The 17,897-nt window shown below is 40.9% G+C and overlaps 1 protein-coding gene across 10 annotated transcripts in view; it reads left to right on the top strand.

Moving 5' to 3' along the window:
• Nucleotides 1-17,897, top strand: part of LOC147100082 (zinc finger protein 280D-like) — a 118,303-nt gene that overhangs the window by 27,351 nt on the left and 73,055 nt on the right. For 9 of the 10 annotated variants that reach the window (XM_085968749.1, XM_085968746.1, XM_085968754.1 and 6 more), the window contains 3 exons: nt 11,477-11,572; nt 11,918-12,057; nt 13,166-13,295. In XM_085968749.1, the coding sequence (XP_085824875.1) occupies nt 11,477-11,572; nt 11,918-12,057; nt 13,166-13,295 (366 nt within the window). Of the gene's footprint in view, nt 1-3,729; nt 3,825-11,476; nt 11,573-11,917; nt 12,058-13,165; nt 13,296-17,897 lie in introns of all 10 variants that reach the window. The other variant, XM_085968755.1, reaches the window with a different exon arrangement.

Here is a 17,897-nt window from a genome sequence, read left to right on the forward strand (position 1 = left end):
TTCTGCAATGATACCATTGTTTTCTTCTGGCTAGCAAACATTGTCTTTCAGAAGGTAGGTTTGTGGATCCCTGGAAGTATATCCATATCTGCAGGGATCCCCACAAGCAAAGGTTTGAAAATCAATGTGCTCGATAGGTAGAAAAAACATTTACCAATCAACTAACAGCAACCGCCACAAAACCAACAAATCAATTTGCTTAAATTAAAACAAAATATTTTTTTAAAATCCTGAGAAAGACACTAATTGTAGCCACGAACGTGCTTATTTTACTTTAGAAAGCCATGTAACAACATTCCTGCACACCCTATGGATGCATTGTTTACCTGGGCTTTCTTTCTGAATTTTTTTCCCCCTGCTGAGTTCTGAGCAGGTTCCACCTCCGTTTTCAGCCTGTGACAATGAGGAGACTGGACTTGCAGTTGCAATAAATGAAGTTCAAATCTGACTTCACATGAGAGGAAAAGGAGTGAGCAGGAAAAAAAGTGGCAGACATACAGAGAGAACATGTGAAATACATACAGAGTACTAGATAAACACTGAGAGAGATACAGATACGGAAAGGAAGACAGCAACTGAAAAGCAGACCGTTTTTAGGAGACCTACAGATGAAAGGAATTAAAGATAACCGCAGCCTTAAAGGGACAGAGCGAGTGAGACAGAATTTGGGGCAAACTTAACAATATAGAGAGGACAAAAAAGTGTGAGGCATATAAGGAGCATGACGAAGAGTTGGAAGAAAAGAGAGGGAAGACAAAGCTGGAGACATACACAAAGAATTGGAGAGTGGGAGGCAGATAAGGAAGAGAGACAATTTTTGTTTGTCAGTAACACCATATATGATGTGTTCAATGGTATAATATTTCTTGTTATTAAAAAATATTCTTTGGCTTGTGAATACAGGAGATGTATTTGTTCTGTTTATAAAATACAGCCTTTTTCTGACCTGGGACATTTTTATGCAATTTATTTTTTTTAAAGGAAAGTCTAAAGTTTTTAATGCTATAAACTGTTCCATGTCTGTGTTACATTAAATATCTTAAGAGAATTGTGACGTTATTATGGCAAGTGTAATTGGTAGTTTCCATTTCCTCTAACCGAACAAATCTTTTGGGCCAGATGACATATATTTTAAAGTTTAAAGGAGACTAGAGGCAAAATTACTGGGACATCAGCTATCGTCACGAAGCACTGCCAAGGTTCTCTGACTGGAAACAGCAAACGTCGTTCCTATATTTAAAAAGCATGAAAAATAAGGCTAGGCAACTGCAGGCCCATAAATGTTATATCATCAGATTTCAAGGAGTAGGCAGGAGGAGTACCTGTATAGTAGTAGCTTAATCAGAAGCAGCTAGCATGCAAACCTCCTCAAATTCTTTAAGGATGTTACAAATTAGGTAATTGGAATTCCCTATTGTACAATTCATTAGACTTTCAGAAAGTTTTTAACAAACTGGCACTTCTAATTAAACTAAAAACAGATGAAATTCTCTCTCTCTCTCCCTCTCTCGCATTCGATGGTGAGCATAGGATCACTCTCAAAAGAGTGTTCGACCAGCTGTTCGGCTCTCCCTTCCACAGTCTGTGTGCAAGCCCTTGGGGTGTCACTTTTTATTCTCTTTTTAGGGGTGGGCCTGAGGTTCCTCCAAAACTTCATCAACCAATGACAGCTTCAGTTCTTTGTCTTGGTGTTTGTATGAAAACCCTCCCCAAAAGACGGTCTCATTACTTCATCCTTGTTTTTTTACATTTTGAAGGTTCCTTCATTGGAATCCATCTTATCTCTTTTTACTCTCTTCCCCCTTAACCCAGCAAGTACAAGGCCCCAGTCAGAGCGGTCGCACATTAACCAGTCGCTATCTCACCATTCTGACCTTCACAAGTAAGGTCTATGATTTACTCCCTTTTTCTGCTGTGAACTTTTCTCTCAGAACTTTTACATTCCCATGAATTATGGTTTTGCGCTGCTTTCAGTGTTCAATAGCTGTTGCTTTATACTTTGTTTTCCCTTTCAAAAAGACATAGCAATTTGCAGCTGCTTGGGCTATGTACATTTTTAGGCACCCCTAGTTTCTAACAGAATATCAGTAGTAATAGTAAGCTTATCAGATTTGCAGGTAATACTAAAATAGAACAACAGAGACAGAGGAGGTGATTTCAGCCTAACCCAATTGATGGGATCAGATTTCCATCTATTTTACATCTGTCTCATTTTACTTTGCATTAGCCTCAATGTAAAATCCAACCTAGAAAGATTTAGACCAGTTATACAATTGGGCAAAGAATCATTGAATAGTACAGCACAGAAGGAGGCCAATCGGCCCCTCGAGTCAGCACCGGCTCTTTCGAAGAGCAATCCAGCAACCCCATACCCCTGCAATTTTTTTCTCCTTGTATTTATCCAGTTCCCCTTTGAAGGCTACTATTGAATCTGTACCCACCACCCTATCAGGCAGTGCATTCCAAATCCTAACCACTCATTGCATTGGAAAAAATTCCTCAAAATAGCAAATAAAGTTTAATACTCACAAATGTGACCTATTACATGTCGAGTGAAAAATAGAATATAATTTGGACAGGAAGACTTAGAAGTTTAGTTTAGTTTAGAGTCTCCTATGCCTAGTGGCACTTGAGGCAACCCATTTCTTACACCGTTGTCTGTCCAGAGCAAGATGTTTGACTCCATTGTAAGTTGTTTCCATGATGGCAGAATCCTCTTCGATCATACTGTGAGGTCATTCTTTGTCCTCCCGGCCTTCTCTTCCCTCCAGGTGGAATTTAGTTTAAGACATAACGTACTTCTGCCATGGAGTAGCCTGATGACATGGCCAAACCACCATAACCGTCTGTTTGATTATTGAGCCCATAGTTAGCTGATCTGCGTAGCGCAACACACCAATAACAACAACTTGCATTTATATAGCCCTTTAACATAATAAAACATCCCAGTGCGCTTTGCAGGAGCGTTCCAGACAAAATTTGATAGCGAGCCACATAAGGAGATTTTAGGACATATGATCAAAAGCTTGGTGAAAGAAGTAGATTATAAGGAGTGTCTTAAAGGTTGAGAGAGAGGCGGAGAGGTTTAGGGAAGGAATTCCAGTGCTTGGGGCCTAGATAGCTAAAGGCACGGCCACCAAGGGTGGTTTGAAGGAAATCGGGAATACCCAAGAGGCCAGAATTGGAGAAATACAGAGTTCTTAGAGGGTTGTAGGGCCAGAGGAGGTTACAGATTAGGGAGATTTGAGACCCTGGAGGAATTTTAACAAGGATGAGAATTTTAAATTTGAGGTGTTGCTGTACGGGGAGCCAATATAGGTAAGCAAGCACATGAGTGACGGGAGAACGGGACTTGGTGCTAGTAAGGATAAGGCAGCAGAGTTTTGTCTGAGCTCAAGTTTATGGAGGGTGGAAGGTGGGAGGCCAGCCAGGAAAACATTGGAATAGTTGAGTCTGGAGGTAACCAAGGCATGGATGGGGGCTTCAGCAGTAGATGGTCTGAGGCAGGAGCGGAACCGGGCACTATTACGAAGATGAAAGTAGGTGAGCTTGGTGATACTCCAATGAACTCCCAAGATTCTTCTTAAACAAAGCCGATGGAATGCATTCAGCTTCCTGTTGTGCACTTCCAGCATTTGCCACGTTTCCAAGGTGTGCAGTGGTGCTGGGAGGACAATAGTGTTGTACAATCTGATTTTAGTGTGTAGGTGTATCTTCTTTCTCTTCCAGATGTTTGCCAAATGAGAAGATGACCTACTGGCTTTGCTGAATTTTGCCTTCACTTCTTTCGTGATCTGGCTGTTAGCAGATATTACACTTCCAAAGTAAATTAAGTCGTCGACTCTTTCATACTCTTTTCAGTCAGTTGTACATCTGTCAATGTTGACAACATTCTCCCCTATCTCCATAGTCATGGTCTTCTGCGTACTGAGACAAAGTCACATTTTGGCAGATTCTGCTTTTATGCTCAAAGAATCTTTTCATTCTATCTAATTTGGTACCATTTGCGAAAATCTAGGTCTTTTAGTTCACCTCTTGCCCGAACAATGTCAGTGTTCTCCGCAACAGCCATCGCTCTTCTCATCACAATGCCTATGACACTGCAGAAGTGAAGTGGGGATTGTACGCAGCCTTGCTGAACACTGCTAGCAATATTAAACCATTCCGTGTCTCTGCTCTCTGTCCTGATGCAGCATGCAGATTCATCATACAAAGCTTCTATCAGATTAACAATCTTTGCTGGAATTCCATAGTGTCTCAGGAACTTCCACTCGGCTTCTCTGGACACTTAACTGTTTTGTAAAATCAATGAAATTGAAACATCTTCTGTTAGTATTCTAAGCTTTTCACAAAAAGTGTTCTCAAGGTAAAACTCTTACCAGAACACGACCTACCGGATCGAAATCCAGCCAGTTTTTCTATGAGTGCATGTTGAGCAGTTTTTATCCAATTCAAAATAATGGTGAAAAACACGTTTGCTGGTACAGATAAACCCCTCATCATATATAAACTGGTTCCCCATTTTTAAGGATTTTACCGATGACACCTCTCCTCCTGTCTTTAGGACAAATCTCTTTTTCTCAAGCCATTCTACACAACTTGCACATAATTCTCCAGCTTTTAGCATTTTGTCATATGTCATAATAAGGGATATGTGAGGAATCATAGATTCATCACTTTCTCTTGAAGCCAGCAGTGCATTACAAGCTTCAGTGAGAGCCAACTCCTCTAGAGCTACGCATTCTTAATCCCCAAGCTCCTAAAAAAAAATCTTTACCCTGTACAATGCATCTTCCTCCACGGAGCAAGATCTAGGTCACAAAAGAAGAAGGGAATTTGGGACCAAACACAGCGACCATATCCAAAAAAAGTGTGGGAGTCAAATCAAACTTGTGCCACACCCAACATAAGCTTTGTACATTCTGCCCTTTTCTGTCAGATGAATGTTGGAGAGGATTTGGCCAGAATGGCACACTTGTCCTCACCATCTGGTCTTGTCCCCAAATCCAACCATTTTGGGAAGACATAGAGACTATAACCAGCATTCATGTCCCCCCCAGATCCATCCCCCTGTCTGCTAGGGATGTAACATCAGTTTAAGCTGCAAAGGCTAATACACATGTCACTGCAAGAGCCATGAGGATGCATTTCCCCATTATGGCCTGACTCTACTCCTCCCACTACAAATATTCAAGACATACACCAGCCAGAGTATATGATAGACTTGGCCTGGGGAAGTATCAAGGAGTCTAGACCCCCTTAAAAAGTGACACAACAGGTACCCTTTCACAAATTCTGCAACACACGGCTGCAGAGGGAGGTACATGTTAATGACAGTGAGAATATGCACCATCTCTAGTCCCAGCTGTACAGAAAAAATGAGACACCCCATGATGGGGTTTGTGTCATCCAGCTGTGGTGGCTATCTGTGCTCCTCCCATGTCTCCCTTGGACTTGAAGAATGTTGTTCCTGAATAAATATGTACACTTAGGCCACCATGAGCAAAACTATGGCATATCTGCTGTATTATATAGTGCAACACATAGTAAAATAGAATAATCCTTGGACTCACCAGGATTAGTACTGCAGGAGATCTGCTAGGAATATAGAATAATACACTACTCCGTCAAATAACGCTGCTATTAAAAATAGCCATCATCAAACTCACTGTGAGCCATGCCATGAGGGATCATAGTATATCCGTTTAAATATTTAGTATAAGCACAAAGCCCACAATTAAAAATAAGTCCCAGAAAGAAAAATGCCCATGTTAAAAAATTATTTCCTCATCAAATTCTGGATTTGTTTAACAATGTCCATGTTGGGATTGACCAGTATCTTTCTGTGAACATTAACTTATTATCTATTAATCTTACGTTTTTTATATTGAAACTTAATGCTTAATTTGTTTGGCACACCGGGAATGGGGGAGGTTGTGAGCTGGTGCTTGGGATGGGGAACCCCTATTGGTACATGGCTGGTGGGATGGTCTGCACTCCTGCCTTTTTCTTGTACCATACTCCAGGGCCATGCTTCCCTGTCCCCCCCACCCCCCTTACTATCCTGCTATAACTATTTGCACATCCTCCACCTAATCACAGGCCATTCTTTTTTCCTCCCTATCCCCTTTCCCCTGGCTCTCTTCCTCCTTATAAACTGTTCATCTCTAACATCTCCCGATTCTGACTAACGGTCATTGACCTGAAACGTTAACACTACCTTCCCCTCTCCACAGATGCTGCCCTGACCTGCTGAGTGCTTCCAGCAATTTCTGTTTTTATTTCAGATTTCCAGCATCTGCAGTGTTTTGCTTTTTGCATACAACAGATTTGTCTCAACAAGATGTACAAATTTTAGTATTGTAATATTTAGTTAGACTAAATTCGGACTGATCTACATTGTTAGCCACGCCTATCAATGTATATTCATTTTATTATTGCTGTCCTTTTTTGCTTTTTTGGAGGGAGAAGAGAAAGAACTATAATAACTTGCAATAGAGATAGTGCCTGGGAACATTTTTCTTCCCAGTTATTCATCTGCCCTTAGTTATTTTATTCTGGCAGTTGGAGGTTGAAACCAACCTGACAAAATGTGATTTCCAGCTCACTGTGTAGATGTATGATTTTCTGCTCCGTGTTAGCCCTGTTATGAAGTAAACTCTCTTGTAAGATAGATTTCCTATGGGGACAGATTCAGAGTCAGTGAACTGTAAAGAAAATGTTTGATGCATTGCCAAAATGATAACACTTCCATGTTATCGGGGCCACATTTGACATCAGTGTACACAGAGCTTTACTATTTCCACAGGTACAAAATACAGAATTTCCCTGAGGAGTTGCCAGTAGTATAAGTGAGGCCCCTCTGGAAGTTTTGACATGCTGGATTAGAACAGCCCTTTCATTAAGGCAAGCTCTGAGATGGAGTTGGCGTTTCATGCAGCTTCATTCAGAATTGGAACAATTTAATTTTTGGACTGCTACATTTCTATATTAAGTCTTGGAACAACCAATTTCTGTCAGCACTAGTGTCATTTAAGCTCGCTCTCCCAGTGCGGATTTCTTTTTTAAAATAATAAAGCATTTCTTCTAACTCCAGTCTTTTGTCTTCACTGCAGTTGATGTCCCCTCTGCTGTTTGTATTGCAGTATGGTCATTAAGATTTTATTAAGTCACATAATAGTTGACATGAGATTTTCATTGTTCACTTAATTTGTAAAAAATTGTGAAAACTGTTAACTTTACAATAGATTTTGTCCTTGCGAGTGTGGATTGTTTCTGTTGAGAGTATTTCAAACTATAAAATATTAGGATAAAGTACTGATGCAGGTCTTTACGTGGTTGTGATAGCTGTGGGAACAATTTGAGGTGATGAATATGAGCATCACACAACTTTAAAGGTCTATTGGCTTAAAGCTATGGATAGGGTAGTGGAAACAAAACCTTGGACCCATTTTGGAAACGGTTGGATATTGTGACGGAAGTCTATAATTTTCTTACTGGAGGGATGAGCTAGAATGAGCCAACTGGATTGCCTCATCAAATCTATCTTGTGATGTGTGCCATTATGCACATTTGTTTTCTCCCAGCTAAAAGTTCTTTGCTCCTCACATCAGACTCCTTGAAGCCAAGTTCAGGACAATGCCTTTACCCTGTCTATAAGGAAGTAGACTATTGTTAGACAAAGTATCGAATGTTCAGTAATGTGAACTGATCGGCCTGGGGTTTTGTTTTCTTTTTCCTGTTTCCCAGGTGCCTAAGCTGTTCGCAATAGGCGACGAGTCTCCAGAAAATATCATGCCAGACTGCCTTTTTCAAGGCAAGCATACAAAAGAAAGAAAAGCTGTGCTGTTTAGGTGGTAACCATTGCTATGCTTCCTAAAATAAAGAGAACAAATATATAGAGTAAATAAAGCAGGCAACAACAAGAGCATTAAGTGTAAAAATGGCTAACGCAAAAATAGGAATTTTACACTGCTCAGAACATATTGCTCCACTGCGATTCTACAATGCACCCTTCAGCACTGATCCCTGCAATGCATTATCTGCATCAAAAACAAAGTGCCTCCCAAGCACTTAGCCTCACAGTGCCAGATTTGGCTGAGTTTCCACATAACTGATTGATGGCTAGGTTAGTGGGGGGAGAGAAGGATCAATTTAGAACCCTGCAGTATTATATTCCTCTTCATTTATATAGCTTATTTAAATTCAGAGTTAAATTAAGTACGGTCAGCATATCTAAACCCAAGATCCATTTACAGTGTATAAAATTTAATGGTGACTTGCTAAATTTCTCTTGGGTTCATGAAAAACATCAATAAAGAATGGCTGCACTGTTTAGAAGAAGATACATGAGCATAGTGAGCCTAAGAAATCCAGGCACACTCGGTTGCCAGCTGTTCAAAACACATTGGGCCGTATTTTCCGACCGGAGGCTTCCTGCTTGCGGAGGCCTCCAATCTGGAAAAAATCTACAGACTTAGCTGAGGGCTCCCGAGGTGCATATACTTCTGTTCCTGGGCCTCTCCAACTCGAAATGCGCAGGGCCCACGTATCCCAGAGGCGCATGCAGTTCGCAAGCGTCTCTGAGATCACGTGGGCCATGGGGAGCCAATAGGAGAAGGGAATCTCCCTTCATACACTTGACAGATAGACCTGTCAAATATATGAATGGAGATCACCCCAAAAACACTAAAACATAAAATATATGTTTTTTTAAATCACATTTTTAAAATGAGTTGAAATTACAATAAATTAAATATTTTAAACAAATTTAATTTTTTGAAAAAAATAATTAAAGTTTTTTATGGGGCTAAAAATAAACTTACCTTTTTAAAAAGTATTTTTAAATGATAAATGAGTGAAAAAAATATTTGTTTTTACTTTTTCAACTCTTATGCTGGTAAAAGCAGGCCTTACGCCTGCTTTTACCAGGCGTAAGATTTCTAAGGGTTTTCCGCGGGCAGAGGTTCTCCAGAAAGCAGAACTATCCACCCGCAGAGAGCATTCTTGACAGATTGGAGATGTCGGTTTTCAGCGCATGCACTTGGCATGCCTGAAACCAGCATTTCCGATGTCCCTACGGGTGTGTACACAGCACACCCGTAGGGATCGAAATATCGCCCCATTATCTGGCCAATCAGTGGCAATCAAAAATTTTACTACAGAACCTGCAAAAATTCCTTTCTCCCATGAGAATAGTCATGCTCGGCACCCCTTTCCGCTTTTGGCTCCTACCTAATCCGGTACTTTATTCTTTGGTGACTCGTTCCTCTGAGAGAAGACTGACTAAAGAGGAGGATTCTAAGGAACCAAACCAAATCTGGCACATTTCCTTGTATAGTATGTCACGGATTCACAGAGCATTCTGCATGACCAATTTGACTCCTTGTACAAGACCATGATGTCTTGATGTAATCAGTACAAGTTATGTCCCCATCTTTAGCGAGGGCCTACTTCAGAATGTGTCCATTCACCTACAGGCAATTGGAAATGGGATTCTTTCTTAAGCCCCTTGGTTCCAAGACTTCACAGCCATTTGTGCCTAGATAATTGGCCAATCAGAATTCCAGGCCTAAATTATGCAAGCATTCGATAAAGTGCATAGATTCATAGTCAGTTACAAGAAGTTCTATCTGCAACCCAAGCAGGAGTTAATATTCTTCGGGTATTGTTTTGAGTCCCCCAGCAGAAGTTTCTTTTCCCTTTAAACATTTTAATAGTACTCTGGGAAGTGACATCCACTTTACAGGTAAGGTTGTGAATCCTATTGAAAGGTTATTTAAAAAATGTAGGTTTGATGACAGCAGCCATCATTCTGATACCTGATTTATTTTTTTGTGTAACCATTTCAACTGAACCTCCTGAACCAATGGTTTCCCTGCTGCAGAGCCTACCTTTTTTCTAAACTATTAAGCATTGACAGTACCTCAGTCCTGGACTTCATATGATTGCCTCAGGAGGATATTTTACTATAGGGAAGTCCCTTGCCACTGGTTTCCCCACAGTTGACATGCTGACAAATTGGATGGAGCACTCATCTGCAAGTGGAAAATAGAGCAGTCAATTTGCTATGTCAGTTGATTGGAACTCCGGGCAATGAGGCTACATCTGCAATGCTTCCAGACCATAGTATAGGTAAGCCAGTGTGCCTGAGGCAAAACAACGCTACTGTGTTTGCAACATCAATAAGCAGGGAGGAGAGAAAAGACTTGCTCCTGCTCCATTTGACAAGATGTGAACAGTGGTGTTGGTCTCACAACATTAGTCTCTTGGCTCAGTCTTTAGCTAGGGTAGACAACAGGGCAGCAGTTTCTTTGTCATCTAACATCCCACCCTATGAATGGAAAATCCATTTGAAGGTAGTTTAGGACACTCTCAGGAGTTGTGGATGCCTGGAGAGAGGTCTGTATGCCTTTCTAGACAATCATCTGCCTCCATGCTCTTGTTCGAGGACCGATGCAGTGTCCAGAAAAGAAAAGTTTGTCCTGAAGGCTGTTGGTCTTTTCTTGGACATGAAGATTTCTGCATGTTTTTCCCAATTGGGTTCTTAATTTAATTCTTCACAAATTAATATATCCACCTTTCAAATCTCTTCAAAGGTGAGAATTGTGAGTTTCTTGTATGGATAGCTGCACTGTTATTGGCTTTAGTTTCAGGTTGCAAAGCTACTGAACTGTAAGCTGTTGCTGTATCTCGGCTATATTTGGTTTGGCATTCTGACATGGAAATCCTTAGGACACATCCAGAGTTTTTACCTGTAGCCACTTTTTAGTTTCATCTTGGATGAAGAAATTGTACCATAATTTTATCTACCTACCGTACTCCAGACCCAAGGCAGATCAATCTCTAAGCATCAGATACCTAAAGGATAATTGAGTGCATCTTATAATGCTACCATTTTTCAGTGAAGTAACCTAAAGTATGAGCTAAGGCTCATTCCAATTATTCCACAGCAACTCCCAATAAAGTTCCAATTAATAGCATATGCCAGATGGAGCACTCCTCCCACATTTATTAACAATGGCTAAGTAGATTTAACTGCAGCACACAAAACTACCTTTGTTGCAGCTTTTATGTAGAGGCCTCCCCCTCCTAAATTTGTCCTACAGTGGATGGACAATGTGCAGTGAAGAAGATCGATAGATTAGCAACCCAATAGGGTTGATTTTATTCTTCAAATGATAGGCAACTCTGCAAAAAATGATTCCATTCATCCATTCCCCCCACTCCCCCACAAGCACTGTAGAGGTTAGATATCTGTGAGTTAATGGTAAGTATCTTAGTTCGAATATCTGTGAGTTAGCCATTCAAAACCATCCTTGTTTCTTCCACTTTCTGGAACCTGCTTAGCTTTCAGATCCTGTCAGCAATGTGAGAAAATCAGCAGAGATGCAACAATAAATGTTTAAAGGATAATAATTTGTCATATTTTGAATATTGGAGACCCTTCAAATTTCTCCTTATTTGCTTCTTTAAGGTAATAAAGCAGGAGGCACAACGTTTAATTTGGCACAGCAAGGAGGAATGCAAAATGGTGGACTTAGCAGAGGCATGATGGTTTCCTTTAGCAGTGGTAAGAGATACCAGAATGATTTATTTTTTAGTTTAGTGTCTTCACTAATTATTTCTGCGACAGCATTTGGAATTTTATCTGTTTAATGTTTTTAAAACAGCAGAACCTTTTAATATAGAAAAATGAATGCCACCAATTAAGTAATGATTTTTAAAAACCTTTACCGAATGTTCTCCTTTCCAAGCCCACACAAATCCTACACACAAAACATTCTGAAATAAAAACAGAAAATGCTGGAAATACTCAGCAGGTCAGGCTGCATCTGTGGAAAGAGAAACAGAGTTAACGTTTCAGGTCGATGACCCTTCGTCAGAACATAAAAAATTCTGTTTGTTTCTGTACTAGGTGCATCTTCTACAATTCAGTCAGTCAACCAACAGTCTGTGACTTCTGCTCCATCAAATTCTAGCACAATGACTGTGTATCAGTCAGGATCTCGAACTGTGCCTGCTTCATTAACAACACAGCCTATGGTATTAACACAGGTAACAACAAAGTAATGTAATTTGTTTACTAAAGTACAGTTCACATTCTATTGAATTTGGTGACTTTAGTCTAAATATTGGAACACTATTGTAAAGTTTGTTTTCATTTGTCCTGAAGAAATCTGTTGATTCCTATCGTCATCATCATAACCAGTATGATGGGATGCCTCATGATGATCAAATGTTTTTCTTTGTTACAATTTAGTAAATTTCAGTGTGGAATTCGGACTACAGATAGAATCTACGTAAAAGTAGAAGTTACGACATAGAAGCAGGCCATTTGGCCCAACCAGTCCGTGTCGGCATTTACCCTCCATACAAGCAAAACAACTTTCAGCAAATGTTCAACCAGAGGATTTCAAAATAATTTTTTGATTTTCTTTGATGAAAATTGCAGTTTTATTATTGCAGAAATTGGAATATCTATCCTATTATTATAATACACTAAAAATCTAGCATATGGATTCATCACAGCTATTCTCAATCCTATCAATAAAAAGCTGTTTATTGAGGATAGGTTTGAGAGAAACTGTGATGAAGTATACGTCCAGCAAGGGTCATTGGATAACAATCGAATGGTGAGCTCTGGCTAATGGTTCACCCACCCCCCTTCCACCCTAGACTTTGGGCACCGAGAGCAATTGTAATATCCCACGCTGCCCAACTGAGATTATCTAGGTCAGAGCAAATCAGAAATCGAACTTGGGAATCTAATGTTTTCTGTTGATCAGTGCCACTTGTGTGTTGACCCATGAGGGAGTATGACACCAGGACTTTTTAAGTGCATTAGTTTGTTGATCAACAGATTGTGAATAATAAGTGAGGATTCAGAATACTAATAGAGAGAGAGAGAAGCTTTGGCCAATTAGATCATGGTGCTACACGGACAATTGTGTAACTGGTTCTGTCAGTCAGCTGACCATTTTGAATAGTTTTAGTTGGGTAAAATAATTTGTGTAAGCAAACATGATGGAAACAAACTTCTATGTTTAGCTGTCATGTGTGATGGTTTTTGACCCTAATTTTCTTCCCCATTTTTTTGAATCAATAATTTGTAAAAAAAAAAAAAAATATTGATTTTATTAAAACACCGTTCCTCTTTTTTTAGGGTTTCGTTTTAAAAGATGTGGGTTCGCCAGCGACTGTTTCTCAGAGTTCAGGTGTCGTAAAATACAATGTAAGGCAGAGTCCAAGTCTAACACACTATCAAAGCAGATCACCTGGTCCTGTGATTTCCGGTATGTATATTTTGTGAGGCTATTGCTGCTCAATTCTTGTTATGGTTCAGCAATTTTTATTTAAACACTAAAATAGTAACTGATAAAGAAAACTTAGATATAAGTCAGTACTCTTACAAGAGCATAAGAAAGCATTGGATGAGAAGCACTAATTTGCCTCCTTTCAGCCAGTTCCTTCCACTGACGGTTGCGGATCCACCCTGAGGCAAGGTTACTTGCAGAAGAGGAAAGCCATTTGGTCTTTAAATGCCGAGGGGCATAGAAAACATAGATAAAACAGGCTGTTCTTATTAAAATATGTAGTTGTTATTGATCTAAGCATAGAACTGCGACCCTTTGTGCTCACATAATCCGCATTCTTGATTGTCCACGACAATTTTTGTGCAAGTTGGGAGGCCACCAGGAATTGGAGCTATCGCTACTGGTGAGGAAAAGTTTTTTTTTAAGGGAAGTAGACCTGCATTGAAAACAATAATTGCTCGTCTTAACTGTTTTCTGCTCACATGCTGCTCTGATATTTAGATTCAGTCGAGGGTTCACTGGAAGATCAGCTGTTGTTGAGGGTTAGTTTTACTGTATACAATGAAAATTCCTGGACCGACAACAGCATAAAGATACACAAGTAAAATAGCAATCTTCAGAGGGAAACTTGGTCAAATGATGATTGATCAGCTGGATTCCTACTTGATGTTCTTATGTTTATTAACTCTGTGAGCAGAGGAAACAGTCCTTTTTAAAGATCTTAGTACAGGCTGAGAACTACGTTTCAGGAGGTGGTCTCCCCACAGCTAAGGAGTGTGCAGGCAGTGAGGGAATGGGTGACTGCCAGACAGAAAAGGTAGTGCAGGAATCCCCTGAGTGCATCTCGCTCTTCAACCAGTATTCTGCTCTGAGTACTAGTGAGGGCGATGGTTCCTCTGGGGAGTACAGCCAGAGCCAAGTCCGTGGCACCACGGGTGGCTCAGCTGCACAGGGGGGGAGGAAGAAGAGTGGGAGAGCAATAGTGGTCGGGGATTCGATAATTAGGGGAGCAGACAGGCGTTTCTGTAGCCACAGAAGTGATTCCAGGATGATGGTCTGTTGCCTCCCTGGTGCCAGGGTTAAGGATGTCACTGAGCGGCTGCAGGACACTCTGAGGGGGGAGGGTGAACAGCCAGAGGTCGTGTTCTATATTGGTACCAACGATATAGGTAGGAAGAGGGATGAGGTCCTGCAGGCAAATTTTGGGGAGCTAGGAAAGAGATTAAAAAGCAGGACCTCAAAGGTAGTAATCTCTGGATTACTCCCAGTACCACGAGTGAGTGAGTATAGAAATAGGAGGATAGAGCAGATGAATGTGTGGCTGGAGAGATGGTGCAGGAGGGAGGGCTTCAGATTCCTGGGACCAGTTCTGGGGGAGGTGGGACCTGTACTGGCCAGACAGGTTGCATCTCAACAGGGCTGGAACCAATATCCTAGTGGGAAGGTTTGCTTGTGCTGTTGGGGAGGGTTTAAACTAATTTTGCAGTGGGGTGGGCACCAAGATGTAACATTAGAAAAGGGGAAATAAATTGCTCAAAGGATCACTAAAGTAAGAAATCGTAAGGTATAAGGTGGGGTCCAACTAAGCGAGAATACAAGATGGTCTAAGATGGGTTTACAGTGTATGTATGTGAACGCATGAATCGTAGTAAACAAGGTAAGTGAGCTGCAGGCACAAATAGCCACATGGGAATATGATGTTGTGGCAGTAACTGAGACCTGGCTCAAAAAAGAGCAGGATTGGGTATTAAATATTCCTGGTTATAAGGTGTTCAGGAGAGATAGGAGATGGTGTGGCAGTATTGTTACAGTGCTGGTGAGGGAGGATGTCCTTAAGGGGGTCAAGGACAGAATCTATATGGCTAGAGTTAAGAAATAATAGAGGTGCCATTACACTACTAAGTGTATTCTATAGACCACCAAATAATGGTAAAGATATGGAGGAGCAAATTTGCAGAGAAGTTACAGAGAGGTGCAAGAACTATAGAGTAGTAATAATGGGGGACTTCAACTCTCCTAATATAGACTGGAATTGTAATAGTGTAAACGGCAAAGAGGAAGAATTTCTGAAGTGTGTTCAGGAGAACTTTCTTGATCAGTATGTTTCTGGCCTGATGATGGATGAGGCATTGCTGGATCTGGTTCTGGGGAATGAGCTAGGTCAAGTGGAGCAAGTGTCAGTAAGTGAACATTTAGGGAACAGTGATCATAAATCATAAGGTTTAGATTAGCTATGGAAAAGGACAGGGAGCAATCTAGAGTAAAAATGTCTAACTGGGGGAAGGCCAATTTCAGTGGGATGAGAACGGATCTGGCCTGGGTAAACTGGTGGCAGGCAAAACTGTAGCGGAACAATGGGCTGCCTTTAAAGAGGAAATAGTTCGGGTACGGTCGAGGTACATTCCCACTAGGGAGAAAGGTAGGGCAACTAAAATCAGAGCTCCCTGGATGACGAAACAGATAGAGAGTATGATGAAGCAGAAAAAGAGTGCGTATGACAGATGTCAGGTTGCGAATACATCTGAGAATCAGACTATATATAGAAAGGTCAGAGGAGAAGTGAAAAAGGAAATAAGAGGGACAAAGAGAGGATATGAGAATAGAATGACAGCCAACATAAAAGGTAATCCAAAAGTCTTCTCTAGGCATATAAATAGTAAAAGGGTAGTAAGAGGAGGGGTGGGGCCGATTAGGGACCAAAAAGGAGACCTACGCATGGAGGCAGAGGGTATAGCTGAGGTACTAAATGAGTATTTTGCATCTGTCTTCACCAAGGAAGAGGATGCTGCCAGAGACATAGTGAAGGAGGAGGTAGTAGAGACACTTAATCGGATAAAAATTGATAAAGAAGAGGTATTAGAAAGGCTGGCTGTACTTAAAGTAGATAAATCACCAGGAACGGATGGGATGCACCCTAGGATGCTGCGGAAATTGCGGAGGTACTGCCCTAATATTCCAGTCCTCCATAGATATGGGGGTGGTGCCAGAAAACTGGAGAATTGCAAATGTTACACCATTGTTCAAAAAAGGATGTAAAGATAAACCCAGCAACTATAGGCCAGTCAGTTTAATCTTGGTAGTGGGGAAGCTTTTAGAAACAGTAATCGGGGACAAAATCAACAGTCACTTGGATAGGGTTGGATTAATTAAGGAAAGCCAGCACGGATTTGTTAAAGGCAAATTGTGTTTAACCAACTTGATCGAGTTTTTTGATGAGGTAACCGAGAGGGTTGATGAGGGTAATGTGGTTGACGTAGTGTACATGGATTTCCAAAAGGCGTTCGACAAAGTGCCACATAATAGGCTTGCCAGCAAATTTGAAGCCCATGGAATAAAAGGGACAGTGGCAGCATGGATACGAAATTGGCTAAGTGACAGGAAACAGAGGGTAGTGGTGAACGGTTGTTTTTCGGACTGGAGGAAGGTATACAGTGGTGTTCCCCAGGGGTCGGTTATGGGACCACTGCTTTTCTTGATATATATTAATGACTTGGACGTGGGTGTACAGGGCACAATTTCAAAATTTGCAGATGACACAAAACTTGGAAGTATAGTGAACAGTGAGAAGGAGAGTGATAGACTTCAGGAAGACATAGACGGGCTAGTGAAATGGGTGGACACGTGGCAGATGAAATTTAATGCAGAAAAGTGTGAAGTGATGCATTTTGGTAGAAAGAATGAGGAGAGGACATATAAAGTAAATGGTACAATCCTAAAGGGGGTGCACGAACAGAGAGACCTAGGGGTATATGTGCATAAATCGTTGAAGGTGGCAGGGCAGGTTGAGAAAGCAGTTAAAAAGGCTTACGGGATCCTGGGCTTCATAAATAGAGGTATAGAGTACAAAAGTGTGGAAATTATGATGAACTTGTAAAGAACACTGATTTGGCCCTAACTGAAGTACTGTGTCCAATTCTGGGCACCACACTTAATGAAGGATGTGAAGACCTTAGAGAGGGTGCAGAAAAGATTTACGAGAATTATTCCAGGAATGAGGGACTTCAGTTACGTTGATAGACTGGAGAAGCTGGGGTTGTTCTCCTTTGAGCAGAGAAGATTGAGAGGAGAGTTGACAGAGGTGTTCAAAATCATAAGGGGCCTGGACAGGGTAGATAGAGAGAAACTGTTCTCATTGGCAGAAGGGTCGAGAACCAGAGGACACAGATTTAAGGTGATTGGCAAAAGAACCAAAGGCGACTTAAGAAAAAACATTTTTACACAGTGAGTGGTTAAGCTCTGGAATGCACTGCCTGAAAGGGAGGTGGAGGCAGACTCAATGTTATCTTTCAAAAGGGAGTTGGATAAGTATCTGAAGGAAACAAAATTGCAGGGCTACGGGACAAGGGCAGGGGAGTGAGACTAGCTGAGAGTCGGCACGGGCTCGACGGGCCGAATGGCCTTCTTCCGTGCTGTAACCATTCTATGATTCTAAGCTAATTTATTACCTGTACAGTTGTATAGCATTGCAAGAATGGAGTATATGTTAACCAATGCATCTTCTTTTCCTTGCAACTGAATTGTTACTTTAACTGATTTTTAAAACAGAAATTGCTATGCATATACTAGGAACTTGTTAGATAA

The sequence above is a fragment of the Somniosus microcephalus genome, chromosome 27 (assembly GCF_052327205.1).
Source record: "Somniosus microcephalus isolate GS21.2 chromosome 27, FLI_Smic_1.0, whole genome shotgun sequence".
Taxonomy (NCBI): domain Eukaryota; kingdom Metazoa; phylum Chordata; class Chondrichthyes; order Squaliformes; family Somniosidae; genus Somniosus; species Somniosus microcephalus.